This window comes from Festucalex cinctus, chromosome 8 (assembly GCF_051991245.1).
Source record: "Festucalex cinctus isolate MCC-2025b chromosome 8, RoL_Fcin_1.0, whole genome shotgun sequence".
Taxonomy (NCBI): domain Eukaryota; kingdom Metazoa; phylum Chordata; class Actinopteri; order Syngnathiformes; family Syngnathidae; genus Festucalex; species Festucalex cinctus.
In genome coordinates, this window is record NC_135418.1 from 15968747 (window position 1) to 15987177 (window position 18431).

General features: G+C 37.6%; 1 protein-coding gene across 1 annotated transcript; it reads left to right on the forward strand.

Annotated features, from left to right (window-relative positions):
- The first annotated feature begins 1457 nt into the window (after positions 1-1457).
- LOC144024113 (sortilin-like) lies at positions 1458-18239 on the forward strand. Its single transcript, XM_077530203.1, has 21 exons — positions 1458-1785; positions 6864-6926; positions 7720-7793; positions 7886-7988; positions 8806-8967; positions 9095-9168; positions 9868-9917; positions 9986-10113; positions 11160-11304; positions 11407-11562; positions 12579-12691; positions 12771-12873; positions 12945-13113; positions 13189-13373; positions 13456-13645; positions 13849-13965; positions 14139-14247; positions 15805-15917; positions 15997-16129; positions 16233-16241; positions 16390-18239. The coding sequence occupies exons 1-21, from the start codon at positions 1549-1551 to the stop codon at positions 16393-16395; spliced, it is 2439 nt and encodes an 812-aa protein (XP_077386329.1). The 5' UTR covers positions 1458-1548; the 3' UTR covers positions 16396-18239.
- Positions 18240-18431: the final 192 nt, after the last annotated feature.

Genomic DNA, 18431 nt, shown 5'->3' on the forward strand with positions numbered 1-18431 from the left:
CACATCAGTTTATTTCCGGTCCGGGTTGCGAACGCGCAACCCAGGGGCACAAAGTCGGAAGCACAAGTATTTTTGACGCAGCCCCACATGTCGCAAACCGAACCGGAAACAAACTGATGTGCAAAAAAAACAGTCCTGCCTCTTCCGTGGTATATACCCCATATATAATGGGTTATATACTACAGGTACGTTAATTTTCTAACCATTCACCCACAACACAACTGTTATGAACTCTTGAACGTCCTCTTCCTGTCATATAAACATGTTTATTTTTGTGTGGCTTCATTTTAGGTTTTACCCTTTATAGTGCACCAAATATTTTTTTCTCCAGTGGAAAGTTTTTGTCTGCACTCAAAAGAAACTAAGTTCTCGTTATGCATCTATGATTTTCCATGATGCACATTCTAGTTTTGTGCCATTGGCATTGTTAACATGCGCTAATATTTAGCTTTTCTGTGAGGATAAAAGACGATTTGGAATGTAAGTACAGTATAAGCAGCTCCATTAATGTCTCTGTATACCAAACCAACAGGCCAGGCCTTGTGGAAAAACTGGACAGATGTTCTTTTTAATTGTTAATAGTTTCCACTCTTCACCAATTCAAGCTCGGTCAATCCTGAAACGGTGCTGGCTGAATTGAGCATTTTACGTATTGTTGGCAAACAACACAAATGCATCTCCAGTTTTGTGTGTTTTGATTGAATTGGAAATGTTTGTTTCAGTGATTACATAAGTATTATGCAATCCAGTATCATATGTGCAGACTGAACCCAAAAGTAAATGGCATTTAAAATTCACAACTTTAAATAAGGTATCACTGTGTATTACTACGTGTTTAAATTATCTCAACTACTGTGAAAAATAAAAAATAAATATATATATATATTATATATATATATATTTTTTTATTATATATATATATATATATATATATATATATATATATATATATTAATGTTGGAAAAGATAAATTAGTGATAAAAAAATAGAAAAGTGTATATTTATAATTGATCAAATACATTGAAAAACTAAAGACCATGCTTATTTGATTACTTTTTGGACTACGTTTTCAGCAAGTGATATTAAACTATACTGTACTTTAAAGTAGCGTGAACACACAAAAATTGCAAATAAATTTGGGATTAAGCGTTTGCCGTTTAATATCCCCCAATAATATACCAGAGGCAGTTTTTAAGGTTAGTGGACTTTTGTTCCCTTGCAGAGTACTTCATTTTTAGTGCTTCCTGGAATCGTTAATTCACAGGAAGAAAAAGGGGGGGAAACTTTATGAAGGTTTGCTGGGTTTCGGTAGACCACTAACAGGCGCTAAAACCCCAGGAAAGATTTGATATCATCTCATCGAGGAAGAGTCCTGTCGTCCAATGAAAATGCAGGTTATTCTCGTCCTGACCAATCACGCGCCGCAGTGGAGGGGACGTTAATGAAAGATACTTTCTGGGGGATGAGGGGGGGCACGAGGAGTCAGTGTTTGGGATTTAATGCGGCACCGCGAGTGAGCGCCAACAAAACTGACCAGCCGATTTAAAAATGATATCTGCGACTTACGTTTTCACATGGTGCTTGTTTGCGTGCGCGCTGGCGAGGCATTTCCACGCGGGACAAAAGTCGTTTGTAGCGAGGCGACGGAGGGAGTTGAGCGGTGATGAAGAGCGACACATTTGGGAGAAGTTGGAGATGTCGGAACGCGGAGCGCCAGGACTGAATGAACACTCATGCCCGAGTTTTCCTGGAGTCGAGTCATCGCTGTTAAACAACACCCACACTGTAAGTTCACCACTTTTTTTTTTTTTTTTTTTTTTAAACAGCCATAATTATCCGCGGAAAGTGTTTTTTTGTTTGTTTTTTTAAACCATGCTTTTAGACCGCGCGAGCAGAGATGACGTCCATTATTTTGGAATGCATTTGAAACTTGTAAACTCAGAAGTCACAATTATGCACAAGTCCACTTTTTTTTTTCTTATAATGCTCATTTGTCATCCATGGACTGAAAAGGTTTGGAATATTAATATTAACCATCAACAACAAAGTCCATTTCAGAAAAAAATTCAATTTTAATGAGCTATAGTCCTTAAAAAACTTCTGTAGGATTATTATTATCAAGATGTCAACTTGTAATTGATAATGATTTAATTAAGTTTCTGCTGTTAATGTAATGCATGTTATGTTTGTTTTATATTGTTTCTGTAAAGCGCTTTGTGACAGCTTAGGCTGTTTGAAAGAGCTATATAAATAAAGATGACTTGACTTGAAAATTTTGACCATAACATCTTTGTCATAAAATGCATCACTCTCCACTTTATTTATACTGTATCCTCTCTTGACACTGACAGCAGTGCTACCTCAAGTGGTAACAGTGACTGTTGTCGATTACCAGTACCTTCTGCCATCTAATGGAAGACTATTTAATTGTTCTGCTTGTCACTATACATTGCTGGTATAGATAATTGAACTAAAAGATAATCCTGTGGAAAAATTGTTTTGAAATGAGATAAACCCACAAGTCAGACCAGTGTCACAGAATGGATTGTGATTAACATTGGATGTGTCAATTTAAACTTTAATAATTCTTGTTTTTGCAAATGTAGCACTTATATTGGTGTGGGTTGTGCAGGTATGCCTAATGAACTAGCCAGTGAGCGTATGTAGGTCATTGGTCCACATCACATCCATTAGCAGCCAAAAAGCATGGAGTTTTGACAACACAAATGTTGTCGCAGTCTGGTAATTGGAGGCTCTTGGAAGAAGGACAGAGACAAAAAGACATGGTGGTATTCGTTGTACTTCCAAAACCAACTTAACAGCCTCAGTCTTCAATCATATGCGCCTTCATTATTACTTCCACTGAGCCAAACACACCGTCTTGTGTTGCAAAGGAAAGCGCGAGCTGAATAGCCTTCGTGCTCAGAGGAATTTGAGGTCCAACTCGGCTGGTTTGTCTTCCTGTTTGCTCGTGTGTGTGTGAGTTCTATTACCAATGTGTCTGTCTGGGTCACATATTGGTATTGACCATGAAAAGAATTGGCCAAGCTTGCACACTCCCACGTCCGCTCACTGTTTGGGTTGAATGGTACCCTGTCAGTGCTGCACACTTCCACTTGCACAAGCTCGTGTGAGTGTTTTCATTGCTTGATTATCATGGTATTACTGAAAGAAAAGTAAACATTACATTTGTATTTGTTTGTTGTGTTTATGTAAAGCGCTTAGTAACAGCTCAGGCTGTTCAAAAGCGCTATATAAATAAAGTTGAGTTGAGTAATGTATTTATCTCTCATTTAAATAATCTAATAGAAATAATAAACACAATGAATAATGTTTTTCTATCTTAAATCTACTTTGAGTCCTGAATAGATATATCTTTTTAACATAAAAAGAAATTACAAATTCATAAACATGTTTACTTTCCATCTGATTGTGACATGGACAAATAGATCAGTGTTGATTTTTAGCTAAGTGAAATCACCAGAATATGATTTTATTGGATTTGAGCTCACAATATTCACAAGACTCTGACTCATAAATTGAGGTTGGCTGCAGTATTGGATCTTTGTTCAAATCAAACAGATGATCCGAGTTTTAGCCGTTCCTGCTTGAGGCTCCAGACCGAGCTATGTCTGCTACTCCAAAATTCAAGTCATGGATACCTGCACTACAGGGATAATTCCTATCTTCTCTTCACTGTATGAAGAAGTACACACAGATTCTACTTGTGGTTTGTGTTGGTTGTGTCACATAACTGCAAAGACTGAAAGGCTTGTGATCACATCAGACACATTTGATATTGTGATAAGGCCAAGACTAGGATAAGACTGATCTAAAACAGTTGAGATTACCATCTTATACTAAATGATCCAGATGACGGGAGTGCCCTGTGACTCTAGTAAAACTCTAAAACTTCCTTCCTTCTGATATGCAGTTTTTAGTCTGAGACTGTGAAAGCCGCAAGGTGTAAGACTTGCAGTCTAGATGTAAAAGGCTTTGTGACAACTAAGGCTGTTTGAAAGTGCTATATAAGTAAAGATGACTTGACTTTACTTGACTTGACTTGACTTGACTTGACTGGAGGAGGTGAAGCTCTTCTGCTATATGACTACATCTGGAAGGGAGTCTTCAAAAGTCTCCATTAACACCATAAAAAGTCATAAAGGGAACCTACCCAAAGAAAAATTAGTCTCTTCTTTCATCAGGATTTTTTTATTTATATATTTCTATCTGTTGAAAATTTGCAGCAATTTGCATTAGAAAATAGCTAAGGTTCATCATTATTCACAAATCTGTTTAGAACTGTGGGTAAATCAGCTTGTTTGCAACATGGCCCTAGTTGATCTCTTATACTCTGCTGCCACCTGTTCGTCGTTTTTGTAATTACTGGCATTGCTTCACCCGCTCTCTGCATTTCAGAGGCTGCGTCAAAGCCTTCTGTATGCTCTAGCATAAAAATAAATGTATAAATACGTCTTTGGGACACTTAAAACATTTAAAATAGAACATATTTATATGTTTGTGGGAGCAAAAGAGTTAAAAAGACTGACTGTTCTACTAACTGGCTTTTCCCCCTTTTGTTGTTGCTCCCTCCACTTCTCACTCCAAAAGCCGCGTCGTCTATCCCCTCCAGCTGAAAAATGTTGAGGACAAAAAACAGTGGAGAGGTGAAGCTGGGTTGCAGCCAGCTGTTGGAGAAACAAGAACAGCAGTAGAATTGAGAGGAAAAAAAAGAGCACAGAAAAGAAAAGTCATTCTTTGTTTAATTTAAATGATAGTCGTACCTGAAGGAAATATATGTTTTTTGTTTTTGTTTTTTACAAATGTGATACATGTCTAAAGTGTTTTTTAATGTTAGCTAGTGGCTAGCCATTTTTTTTGTTTGAAATTAATATAACTCAACATATTTCATGAATTGAGGATGGAACCACACCAACTTACTGCTTTGCAGTGAATTTTAAATGGAATGACTTACTATTAAGTTCATACAGGAAGTTTGCGTGATGTGACACAAGTACAATCCGTCCTCGCTATGATGTGGTCCAACCTGCGAACGTTGGTGTGTTAGATCAGAGGCCGGTGCTTGACCTCCTCTTCTGATGTTTTATGTGCGTAAACATTGGCGGAGCGCAAAGGTCAACGCTCGAAGGGAGCAGGAACAAGTAGCTCATTGTGTCACTGTCAGCGTCCGACCTCTGAAGGACGACTTCAGCGGGCACCCTCCCACTGCCAAGTATTTACTGTGTACCTGCATTGTTGTGCATGTACTGCACCACCAGTGAAGCGGTGGGATTCAAGCTCATTTGTGAGCACATGTCAGGGATTTCCATTGTTTGGCTTTCAGCGAACTGTTGCTGGTGATGTCAGCGTTAGTCCACGGTGACTTCCAAGTGCCTCGCTGGTTCAACACAAAACAGGTGTGAAAGCATCTGTCAGACAGGAACATTGGGAAAGAAGCAAAGACAAATTACAACATGGAAGTTTTTTTATTCTGCAAGTGGTTTACATTTAAACTCACTTGGGATTTGTAGAAATAAATACTTTAGGAGCCATGTTGCTTGAGGGACAGAGAGATAGATAAGTGTTTTGTTTTTTTGTGAAATACATTTTTACAAACAAATGATACAATTTTGTGTAAGAAGGATTTAAGGATTTTCTACAAGCTATGAAAAGCCACAATCCATTATCTGTCAAAATTTTTAATGAGCTCCACCTTACATAGATTTTATGTATTCAAAGTGTCTCCTAGCCTTGGGGGGGATCAAAACCTAAAAGAAATTACTTTGCCAGTATCGTTCAAAAAGTCAAACTGTACAAATTGATTTCTTGAGGGTTGAATAATTAATATTGCCACATTATTTATCGCAATGATAATCACCTCAATTATGGTGACTTTTTTTTTTCTCTTTACACTGAAACATCGACCAGTCCTGATCAGAGGATCTCTGATGAGTATATTCCAAACGCAAAGACGATGACCTTGATTTGTTCCTGTTAAAATGTGATCTCAATCAATACAACAGTGAATGTGTGACGCAAAGTACCAACCACACTTTTGCACTAAGCCGGTTTGCGGGCAATTTCCGGCAGACTGAACAGAATATGTCCTGTGGCTTTATAGTGCCCGACTACCTCATAAACATTGTTGCCTCTCCAGCAAAAGAAGTAAGGAGGGCAACTTCCTACTGCTAAAAACCCCAAATTGGATCGTTGCCAGATTTGTTGCTTGAATCCCCACACACTTGAACACAACTTTGGATGACTAAACTGGGGATGTTGTTTGCTGCCAAGATGGTCATTAGCCTGTATGTTATGCAACAAGTTGCTTTGAATTCAGAGAACTATAAATCCTCTTTGACTTAAATGTCTGAATTGCAAACGTTTACGTTCGCTCGGGAGAACGTTATAGTAATTGGTGCAGCCTGCTGCGGAGCGTGTGTGTGCGTCTGTGTTCCTGCTGTGCTCGGGACGTAACCGATTGTCTCCTTGTCTGGCTGCGGCTTTGTCATTTAGCCGAATGTAGGTCGCACGCACGCACACTTGCACATACACAAACACTAACACATGTATCGAGCCAAGTTACTTTGTACAGCCAGGACCATTCTCACTGGGCTATCATGGAATATGTGCACACATGTTCTTAGTAGGGATGTTCGATACCACATTTAAAAAAAAAATTTTTTTTCAGACCAATACGAATACTCAACTCTTGAGTAGTGACTGTTACAGATAGATTTTTGGTACATAAAGTTTCCCACCAAAAGAGACTATTTTTTTCATTAAAATTGCATGAAATTAATGGCAAATTTCTATGACTGTACATTTATATATTTACATTGTTTTTTTGTTTTTTATTTCTGCAGTTCAACTTTAAAGTGAGGACCATGGGCTCTTTATCTCTTGCCTGGGTGGGAGATGAAACGGGGGTGAGTCTGCTTACAGTGTAGCTTTTAGATATGATCACAATGTCAAATTCTGCTCAATCGCCGTTAGTTTAGATGATGAAATTATGTAAAATAAAATTGTTTCAAGAAATTCAAGGTCACACTGTTGCCAGCATAAAACCTTGAATGACTGTACAGCATTATATTAAAAAATGAAGTTGTTAGCTGGATAATATGAAATAAAATGATACAGTGATTTGCGATTCACCATTCACAAGCCCCCCCCCCCCCTTATTATTTTTATATATATATATATATATATATATATATATATATATATATATATATATATATATATATATATATATACTTATTATTATTATTTATTTATTTTTGTATGGGTTGTGAATGCAAGATGTACACCAGTGTGAGGCACCGCCAATGCACTTTTCTAAAATAAGTTAATCTATATAAATAATGTATTTTTAAGTGTAACAGTAAGATTAGTTTGTAGAAGTGTTTTGAGATCACAGTTTGGGGGGTAATAGTTAGGGTTTAAACTATTAATTTACCAGTAATGTAATTATTTTTCACCTGTTTTAACTGTCAAGTGTCCATCCAATGTAAACAGAACCTACCTACTGTATAGTAAAACAAGAAGTTGAGAAAATACAATGAAATTTACTTACATTTCTATTACCAGTTCTTTGCTTATCATCTGACTCATTTCCATCACTCAGCCTTTCCACAATACTTACAATAAACCCCTCCTCCCGCCAAATTTTCCATTGATAATGATTTTTCATTGATGTCACAAGATGTTCTCCCCTGCCAGGTGATTCTGGTGTTGACCACGTTCCAGGTGCCTCTGTTCATGTTGCGATTAGGCCAGTCCAACCTCTACAGGAGGTGAGCGCTACACTAAATACGGACACTCAGGAATTAGCCACGCCCCCTTCTATAACTGAATGAATTTCAATGCAACTTTGTGTCTGTGTCAGTGAAGACTACGGGAAGACGTTCACTGACGTGACCCACCTGATCAACCACACCTTCATCCAGACAGAGTTTGGCATCGCTGTCAGCCCAGATCACTCTGGCAAGGTGCTTCTCCCTTTTTTTTTTGTCAAATCATTATCTTTCTATTAAAGTTTTTGATGAAGCGCTGTGTTGGATCTAAAGTGGAAGTCAACCATAAACATTTCTTGACAATAATATGTTATATCTGACCTCAGTCACCTCACTAGTCTAAACATGACATTCTGATTAATATTAGATTTTTTGGAATATGAGTTATGAAGTAAAATCTCAGGGGGCGGCCATTTTGCCACTTGCTGTCGACTGAAGATGACATCACAGTTGCTCAGGGCTCAGGCACAAAACAATCAGAGCTCACCTGTTTTCTGCAGCTGCGCTGTGATTGGTTGTTGCCTGAGCAACTGAGATGTCATCTTCAGTCGACAGCAAGTAGCAAAATGGCTGCCCCCTGAGATGGATAAAAACGGCTGATTTTGCTGCTTAACCCATATTCCACTAGCACAATATTAACCAGAATACCATATTTAGATTAGTGGGGCTGCATAGAACTTATTATTGTCAAAAAATAAAATAAAATCGGTTGACTTCCCCTTTAAATATTTAAAATTGTCACTAGTGAGATTTGTATTTGACCAAGAAGGAACATAAGTAATGCCCTGTGATGGTTTCACCTCACCTGTGACTCCAATCACAATAAGTGGTAGAAAATGAATGGAACTAACTGTAGCCTGCAAATTAAGTTGGGATAGTATAGTTGTATGTAAACTAATGGTTTGGGTTATAAGGATTTACATGAATTAACCCAACCATCTAAAATCTCTTTTACTTTCAGAAAAAAAATGAATGTAAATTGAAAAATAGGCCTTTGCATATTTTCTTTCAGGTGATCCTGATGGCTGACGTGTCTGAAATTGGGGGATTTCGACTATTTCGTTCACGGACCTTCGGTCATACCTTTGAGATGTCAGAACTGCCCTTTCGGCCCCTCATTCAGATGCTGTACAACCCTGGAGATGGCAACGTACTTCTGACTCTCAGCATCAAGGTAGCGGCAAACACATCAAAATATTAAATTGGAGCACGAGTGTTCAATTGGATCAATGCGTTTATTTTCAAATAAAAGTCAGAAGATTACACTTGATTATATAACAATATATTTCTACTCCTGCCAGTGGGATTTGTGGCTGTCGGAGGATTTTGGTGCCACCTGGCGGAAGATTCATGACAGCGTTTGTCTTGTCAGATGGTGAGAATTGTTTTCCAAATTGTCACCTTTACACGTACAGTATTAGGAGGCAGATAAAAACAAGCTTGTCACATCAGTACATAAACTGTGTAAACAATTCTTCAGATTCAATTCTATTCATCAGAATATATTTAATTATCCACTCAATTGCACTACAATGAAAACCACATTTAAAAAATGTAATCATCCATTCACTGACACAGTGTCAGTCTGGTTTAAGTTGGTTTCCTCGAGACATTCTTGTATCTTCGTGTTTATGTGTTTCTTGTCCTGTGTTGTTATTCCAGCTGCACACAATTTGCGCCGCCCGCCCAACTATGGTTGCATTTGTGCACCGCAGTCAACATGGGGTTGTGGTGTCAACCTGCGGTTGTATTCACTGCTTTGTGGGAGCATTGCGATAGCGCTGCCTGACCGCAGCTGTCATTTTGGGCCCTAAATAGTTTGCCAAGGGAGGGAACAGAGGCTTCTGTTAGACTGAGCATGAGTCAGCAACAGGTTTTGCAATTTATAAATATTATCCAGCCCACTGTCCAAGAAAATCCTGGTTCCCATTCCCCTGCTTATACTTAGACAGCACTTTGGAATGTTTATTTGTCTTACAAAAACCACAAATATAATCACTCTGATTTAAACATAGACATCTGCCAAAGGTTACAACATGTTGACAAATCTCTGTTCCTTGTTCTCATGTTGCAGGGGTGCGAAGAATAGCTTATACTTCACGACAAACTACAACGGATCATGCAGTAAGTGATAGTTGCACATGCACACACACATTCAGGGAAGCTTCATAAGCTCGTTCTGTATCTGCCAGATGACAAAGGAATGCTGGAGCTAAGGAAAACGGTAGACTACGGCAAAAGCTTCCAGACGATCGCAACTAGAGTTTACTCGTTCGTATTGGGCGGACGCTTTCTTTTTGCATCCATCATGACTGGAAAGGTGAGCATCTGCAGTACCTGCCACTTTGTCAACAGTGTCACAAGTTCTTCTTTTACCTGACAATGATTGTTTGCAAGGTTTTAACAGTACACAGCAAAATCACCAGTGTTAGAATAACACTGAGAGTGTTAAATCTAACACTAGAAAACTGTTTATGTGTGCACATCAGTGAGTGCAAATGTGACATTTTTCAAACTGTTACCTTTTTCCACACTTATCTCATTCCCTCCCAGCCATTTTCACTGAAGCAACCCCCTTCGCTCCCAACTGTTTTACTGGATTTTGACTGATTTTGCAAGGCCCACAGAATATTGTGTTCTATTGCTATAAAAACATAGAACCTACCAAAAGAAAGATTAGAGTCTCTTCTTTCATCAGGAAAAAAAAAAAGTATATTTCTATCTATTTCCGTTTTGCAGCAATTAGCATTAGAATATAGCTAAGTTTCATCATAATTCTCTAATTGTTTAAAACAGTGGGGGAGAAAACCTTTTGCAACATGGCCCTGGTTGATCTCTTATACTCTGCTGCCACCTGATGGCCATTTCTTTAAAAATAACTACTATTGCTTCAAGCATTCTCTTCAGTTCAGAGGCTGCCTCAAAGCCTTCTGTATGCTCTAGCATGAAAAAAAACCCCATAACATTTTATTTTATAAATACGTCTTTGGGAGCATGGTAATACTTAAAATAGAACGTATTTATGCCTTAAAAAGCGTTAAAAATCTATCTGTATAGCGTTAAAAATCTACACTGTTAAACAGTGAGTGTTGAAAGTACTCTTCTCTAGTGGCAGTGTTGAAAAAATTAACTCAGACTACACTTTACTCTGGTACATGGTACTTAATTTATATAATGTTTGTTTTTCCTCTTTACAAGGCCCTCAAGGCGCTTTTCACTTTGATCGAACACTGGAAATTTAACATTGTACGATTTGTTGTGTATCATTTTCTGCGTGTAAGATGTGGACAAATGTGGTCCCATTCCAATTTGTGTCCTAAGTTGGTTTTTGCTTATTTTTTTATTTTATTATTTTTTTTTAATCAGGACACAGAGCGCATGATCCACGTTTCGGTGAATGGAGGAGAAGTATGGAACATAGCCCAGCTTCCTGCAGTCAACCATGAGCAATTTTATTCCATCCTGGCAGCCAATGAAAACATGATATTCATGCATGTGGATGACCCAGAAGGTCAGACACACTTTGCTGATTAATTATATCAAGTTGCTACGACAGAACGAGAATGATTCAACATAGGATAGTGTCCAAATGATGTATTCGCGTGTCGCCCAGACTCAGGTATTGGAACAGTGTATGTGTCTGATGACAGAGGAACAGTGTTCTCAAAGTCTCTAGAGCGCCATCTCTACACCACCACAGGAAGTGACACTGACTTCACCACCATTACGTCACTCAGGGGTGTTTATATGACCAGCGTGCTCACAGAGGGTAAGCCAAAGCACCTTTGGGGAGGAGATTTGTGGAAACTGCCTTGTACAGGGGTCTATAAAACATACTAACAAACATAAAAACTTTATATAGCCCCCCCCCCCCGAAAAAATGAGAAAAAAAAATGAAAGATTGTGCTTTTAATTCAACTAAATAGCTTATTTTAATTATTACTGTAAAATCTTGTGAATAACACTGTACAATTAAAAAAAAAAAAAATCACCTGTGACTTTTTTTTCTATACTTGTATATAATACAGTCCACGGATTTGCTGGTATACTTTTAATAATACAAAAGAAAAAAGATTCAAAGCATACCAATGGAGTTCAAATGCTTTTACATGCTAGTTAAAAGTGATGCTCTTTTCCCATACCTATGACCAAAGTCTTTTTAAAAAAAAAATCATGTTTTTGAAAATGTTGTTCATGCATTGTTCCCTCTAAAAAGAGAATTGTCGAACCAATTTAAGATTAAACAGAGAATTGTTGACCAACTTAATAAAATTGCTTCAAGTGGCAACACACGATTAAGTTAATCCAAAGATGACTTGACAGTGAATATATTAAGTTTAACTAACTATTTATTATTTATTTATTGATGTATTTATTAATTATTATTATAATTTTTATTATATTATTATGATTATTATCATTTTATACGGTCTTCTTAAGCTCCCCCCCCCACCAATTTGGGATAATTTCATCCCCCCAACACAAACAAAAATAAAAATTGGGAGGGGGGAGGTTATTTATGGGAGATTTTACAGTAATTGTGTAAAATATAACCATTTTCCTTTTCAGATATTTTTTCAATGCGCGGGCTGTCAAGGGAATGACATAGAAATTGGTCGTGCTATAAACACCATTTTGGTCAGTCAGAATCCTGGAGACCGTAATTATTAGACTACAGACCTCCGCCAATGCTGAAAAACTCCCACCCGCAGTTTTCAATAAGTCTTTAGTAAAATGGATGTATTTCATGACTTAACCATGCATTGTGAACTTGTGTCTATGTAGACGGAACAGTCGAGACGGTGATCACCTTTGACCAAGGAGCGAGATGGCAGACGCTGCGTCGACCACAAAACAGCCATTGCGACATTGAGACGTCCACTAACAGGCCAAACAGAGTGAGACAGCGCAAACACAGCCCTTATAACGCACACATACACCCAACTAGGCCCGTTCCACCTCCACGTGTCTTTACAGTGTAGACTTCACATCCACGCCACTTACAGCACGGCCATGAAGATGAACGTCCCCATGTTGCCACTCTCACAGCCAAGTGCAGTGGGCCTTATTCTTGCTCATGGTATCAAAAACATCGACAACTTAATGGATATTCGTCCTCTTGAGTTTTCCATAACATGTTCCTCTCTTCAGGCAGTGTGGGGGATGCCGAGTCGGCTACGGTGCCTGACGTTTATGTATCTGACGACGGTGGCTACTCGTGGTTGCTGTCGCTTGCTGGCCCTCATCACTATGCTATCCTGGACTCAGGGGCTCTTCTCGTGGCTGTGGAGCACACCAACTTCCCCGTCAATCAAATCAAGTGAGGAAGATGCGGTGCAGCAATTTTAGTCATTTGCAACACTTATCACAATAGGTCCGTCTCCATTCAATACAGGTTTTCCACTGATGAAGGACGTTGCTGGCGGACTTATAACTTTACCAGTGACCGCTTCCACTTCAGCGGAATGGACAGTGAGCCGGGCTCACGCTCCTTGAACGTCAGCCTGTGGGGATACAGAAATGACTTTACCAAGTGGGTCGTGATCACCGTCGACTTCAGGAATCTCCTCACCCGAGATTGTGGGTTATTATCTGAGATGATAGAGCAAGAAGGTGGTTGCGCACGGGCAAGAATTTTTGAATACACCTGGTGTGCATGCAGGTGTTGACGAGGACTACGTGCCGTGGTTGGCTCACTCTGCTGACGCTGACAGCTCCAATGACGGCTGTGTGTTAGGCTACAAGGAGACGTTCCTCCGCTTGAGGAAAGACTCGGCCTGCTGGAACGGGAGGCAGTTCAGTGGCAAGCAGCGTCTGTCTCCTTGTGCCTGCACACTGGATGATTATCAATGGTACTGTACATCGCCACCTGTGGACCAAGTTATGTTTTACACCAAAGTTTGGTGCTTGTTATCACTCAAAAAATGTCATGTGTAGTCATCCTCTGTTTTCTCCTTGTTTTTTCTTGATAATAGAAATTGTGATACACATTTTAATGTGCAGCCGCACAGTGGTTGGGAATCAAAGCACATTTTGCTCTACTTTGTCCCCACAGTGACTTCGGATACTACCGACCTGAGAACAGCTCAGAATGTGTGGAGCAGGAGGAGATGAAGGGCCATCCTCTAGAGTTCTGTCTCAATGGAACCACGGAAGAGTTGCAGACCAGTGGGTGAGAATCTTTTCCTATTTTTTGTTTTAACAATAAAACAAAAAGGCAGCAGCATATTTACACTGCACTCGAGTTCTAGTTCCAAAACATTAGTTGCCTCTAATACGCAACCTTCACCATCGGGCACATTTGTGTTTTACTTTTGATGTTGTGTTATTGTCTTCCATTATAAGTTACCGGAAGATTCCAGGGGACCTGTGTGCGGGCGGTTTCCAGCCTGTCAGAAAGGAGACTGACTTGAGGAGAGGTTGCACCAGTGATGCTCTTCATCCATTTTCTCTGGTTGGTGCCACTCATTTTATTTATTTAAAATCAAAATACTGTCATGATTTATCTGTAGCAGGTACATCATCCCACACTTTATTTTGTTCCAAGGTTAGATACCATAAACAATGTATTTGTTGATATTATGATATATTAGTATGACAATGTAATTGAAATACTGTATTGATTACATATTTTAAAATGCATATTATATGTATGTTTTGTTTTAATTGTATATTGAGATGTAACCTCCTGACTACCAGCACTTCAAATTTGTCCTCTGTAGTGGACATTTTTAACCCTGAATATCTCCCACCCAGTGCATAAGATTGAATTAACTCCTTCTGTGCTCTATAGAGGACATTTAGAGCTTTCCAATGATACCAAATGTGTCGGGTTGGGGCTTTGCTGCCTTTGATTTCATCATAATAGAAAATGGCTTCCCTCAGTGCAAGCACTTTTTAAGAAAGAGGAAAAGTAAGTGTATAACACTTTTTATTGAACAAATTTCGGCTTTAAATGTTGTTAGCATGTTTTCTATAAGACTCTTAAGAACACATTAAATTATTGTTTGAATTATTTTAACTGTATTTGAGCCTAGCATTTAAGTTTTACAAAATGTCCTCTGTAGTGGACAAATCATAGCTTAAAAATACAAACTTTTTTTGTTTTTCAAAAAAAAATTTTGTGGTATTCCAGTTACTTCACAAAGATTGGGGAATATCACAATAAAAATGATTGGACAATATTTTTTTCCCTGGTAGTCGGGAGGATATAAGCCATTCTTTAAAATGATCTATCATTGGGTTGTTGTTTTTTTAAATTTTATTTTGTGTTATCAATGACTACTCGATTTAAGCACTTGTATTGGTCTGAAAAAAAAAAAAAAGGTATCAAACATTCGGGATGTGCATAAACAAAAATAAAAGATTATTAATACTAATTTTGTATTGTTTAAATTGATATATTTTCCTTTTTTTTTATTTTAATATGACTAATTTAATAAATCTTGTTTGGTCCATAATTTTAGCGTTTCAAAGAAATGTATTTGTCTTAATAAATAAATAAATAAATAAATATATATATATATATATATATATATATATATATATATATATATATATATATATATATATATATATATATATATATATTTAAACATTTTTTGTTTTGTCCAAAAAAAAAATGGTTGTACTAATCGTGATTTCAACTATTACCAAATTAATTATGATTAATGTTTTCTTCATAATCGAGCAACCCTGTCGAACATCCCTGATTATTTGTGAAGAACAAACAAATACAGCACATTTTACTCCAATTAGTGTCAGAATTCACTTCTAATGGCATCCCTTCAAAAAAAAAAAAAAAAAAAAAAAAAAGTCTTTAGTGAATGTCTGGTACTTGCTAAATAAATACCAAAATATATATGTCAATGCGCTGCAGCTGAGTAAATAAAAAACCCCGATAACTAAATGAGGAAATGCAGTAACTTTTCTTCAGCCTGACTTTTTCAGTATTAGGGCAACATGCCATTAAAAGTTCACTATTCACATTCTATTCCTTCCTTTCTGTCAGAGTGAAAGCGGCTCATCAAATGCCGCAATCACAGCCGTGGTTGTCATAGCCATGCTGCTGATGAGTGCTGTCGTGGGCGTCTGGGTGATCAAGAAATACGTCTGTGGTGGACGGTCAGTCAGCTACGTCTTTGCTACAGGCCATTAAATAATATTTTACTGCATCTCTGATATGTGCTGATGTCTTTGTCAGGTTCCTTGTGCACCGCTACTCCGTTATGAGGGAACACGCTGAAGCTAACAAAATAGAAGGTGTTGATGACGTCGATGCTCAGTACATGGAAACGGGAATACATGTAGCACAGTACAATGAAGATTCAGATCAGGTATCTCAGACAATGTGAAATGTTCCTATTAGGTCATGTTTTTTTTTTGTTTTTTTTTTTGTTTTTTTTAACTGTTTCTGGAATTTGATTGTTGTCCTCACAGGACCTCTTGGAATAAGTTGGACATTTTTTTTTTTTTTTTTTTTTTTTTTTTTTTTTTTTTAAAGAGCAATGATGACAAGACATTGAATCGGTAAGACTACCGAATGAACAATTCTGAGCTCTTTAAAAAAAAAAAGAAAAAAAAAAAAAAAAAAAAAGAATAAGTTGGACATTTTGACCCCCTCCAATCTGCATTGATGCCTGCTTGTCCCCACATGCTGATCAACATCTGCTTCTCAAGTTTCACTATCCCCTGGTGGCCGGATGACGCGACAGCAATGGGCTGAATGATCACATGGTTGAGGTTCCCATCTTAAGACAAGAGCATAGCGACAAACCAATGGAACGTTGGAGGGGCATGGGGCGAAAAAACTCAGCACAGAACAAAAGAAAAGCTCTGACGTTCCAGCAGAGCTTTTATTGTTTCCGTGAGGTCGTCGGAGTGTCAAATTGTTCTCTTAGAGACAACGTTTGGCATTTGACAATGCACTGCAGAAGAATTTGAGATGTTTTAGCTAACAGTGTTATGGAACAATCAAGTAATAGAATACAGCTGCTGGGAGAAAAAAAATCCTGAATATAATTACTTCTATTTTGCCATCTTCAAAATATTTTTATTCTGTACATTTAAAACTTGTCCATTAATATAGTCATATCGACATTTCATTTCACAGATTCACCTCAATTGGGCTGTGGTATGTTTAAAAACTATTTTTCATGTTCATAGCTAAGCTGTTTTCTGTTTGTTTTTTTTCCCTCGAAACTAGCACTTTTAATTCGAATAACATCTGTAAGCAGTAGCATTTAATGACCTCTCCCACTGAGTCATGATTTTTCACTTTTGACTGTAGACAGCTGACTTTTTTTTTTTTTTTTAAAGCTTTTGAAATCATCACATTGAGGGACGCACTTTAGATGTCAACCTTTTAGTGCACACTGTTTGCTTGTAATATATAATGCTAAAACTACTACATATATTTTTCTTTCGTACAGCAATGCACCCTAAATGTAGGCAAAACAGAGAATGAAATAACATTTCATTTGTCCAGTATTATGCTTAACAAATATTTAGTTTAATTTACTCTTAATCGCTAACATTTTTGAGTGACGTGAACCATCCTGAATAGAAAGAAGAAGGAAAAAAATCCTACTGTGCCAATCAAAAATGACATTTGAAGTAAAAGTTGAAATAATTTGGAGGGCCATGTGAAGCATCACAGTGTTGCAGATAATTTTCGCCCCCCATTTTGTGCAGTAAAAACAAAAGACTTGAATTATTGCCAAAGCACTTTTATTGTTGCATTTTCTAATTGTAGAGATAAATCTACCATAGCCCAGCAATTAACAAACATGAAGGTAATGCAAACTCAAAAACTTGACTTGAAAATTATTTTTAAATAAAAATGCACCATATTTTTATATTTTCCCACATCGTGTGTCATATAAAGTTGGATACAGGTACAAAAAATAAGCAAGTCTCACCTGTTTGTTACGACAATATACATACAACACTTAAATCCAGTATTTTTTTTTAATAATGCGTGCATCTTCTACAGAAATAATAAGAGCTGAAACGTAACTTACAGGCAAGATGTAAGGCCTGTCTCCTCGAGCAGAGTTGATTAATATCCCAGCAGATAAGCTACACGCTGTACAACTAATACGCATATTCTCAAGGAATGTTCGTCAGGTATGAGAGCAGCTACACATGCTTGATGTCTATATATACACTCAACAGCTATTTACTGGAGATCATGATTAATATTTTTGCACTGTATACACATCTGTGAAAAATTGCATTCTTGCCACATACATATATGGTACCATGCTCCTCTTGTTTTTGTATATTTGAGACAGTTGAGAGTTACTAATCTGTGTCATGTTTTTTGACAATAAGACCGGGGAGGAAGAGTATTTGAAGTAAAAGTATCTCATAGTAGAGCTTCATTCACATCTGTATGTGTCTTTTTAATGAAAGTGTTTATAAATTAAATGTCTCTTTCACATACATCTTGTGCCCTGTTTTTTTTTTTTTTTTATGAATAATTTTAAAATATAAAATTAAATGTCTGAGGCGCTTAACTGGGGCTGCAGATATTTCTGACAGGGCTCTGGCGCCCCCTAGCGCAGGTATAGCGCCATTTCTGCATGAACAGGTGAGAATTATAATGGAAATTGATTAATCAAATTTTAACACATT

Excerpts from the sequence above, each read along its gene's own strand:
- LOC144024113 (XM_077530203.1), top strand. The coding sequence starts at position 1,549 with ATGATATCTGCGACTTACGTTTTCACATGGTGCTTGTTTGCGTGCGCG. Across the intron at positions 6,927-7,719 it reads GGGTGGGAGATGAAACGGGG|GTGATTCTGGTGTTGACCAC; the intron begins GTGAGTCTGCTT and ends CTCCCCTGCCAG. Across the intron at positions 13,646-13,848 it reads ACACTGGATGATTATCAATG|TGACTTCGGATACTACCGAC; the intron begins GTACTGTACATC and ends TTGTCCCCACAG.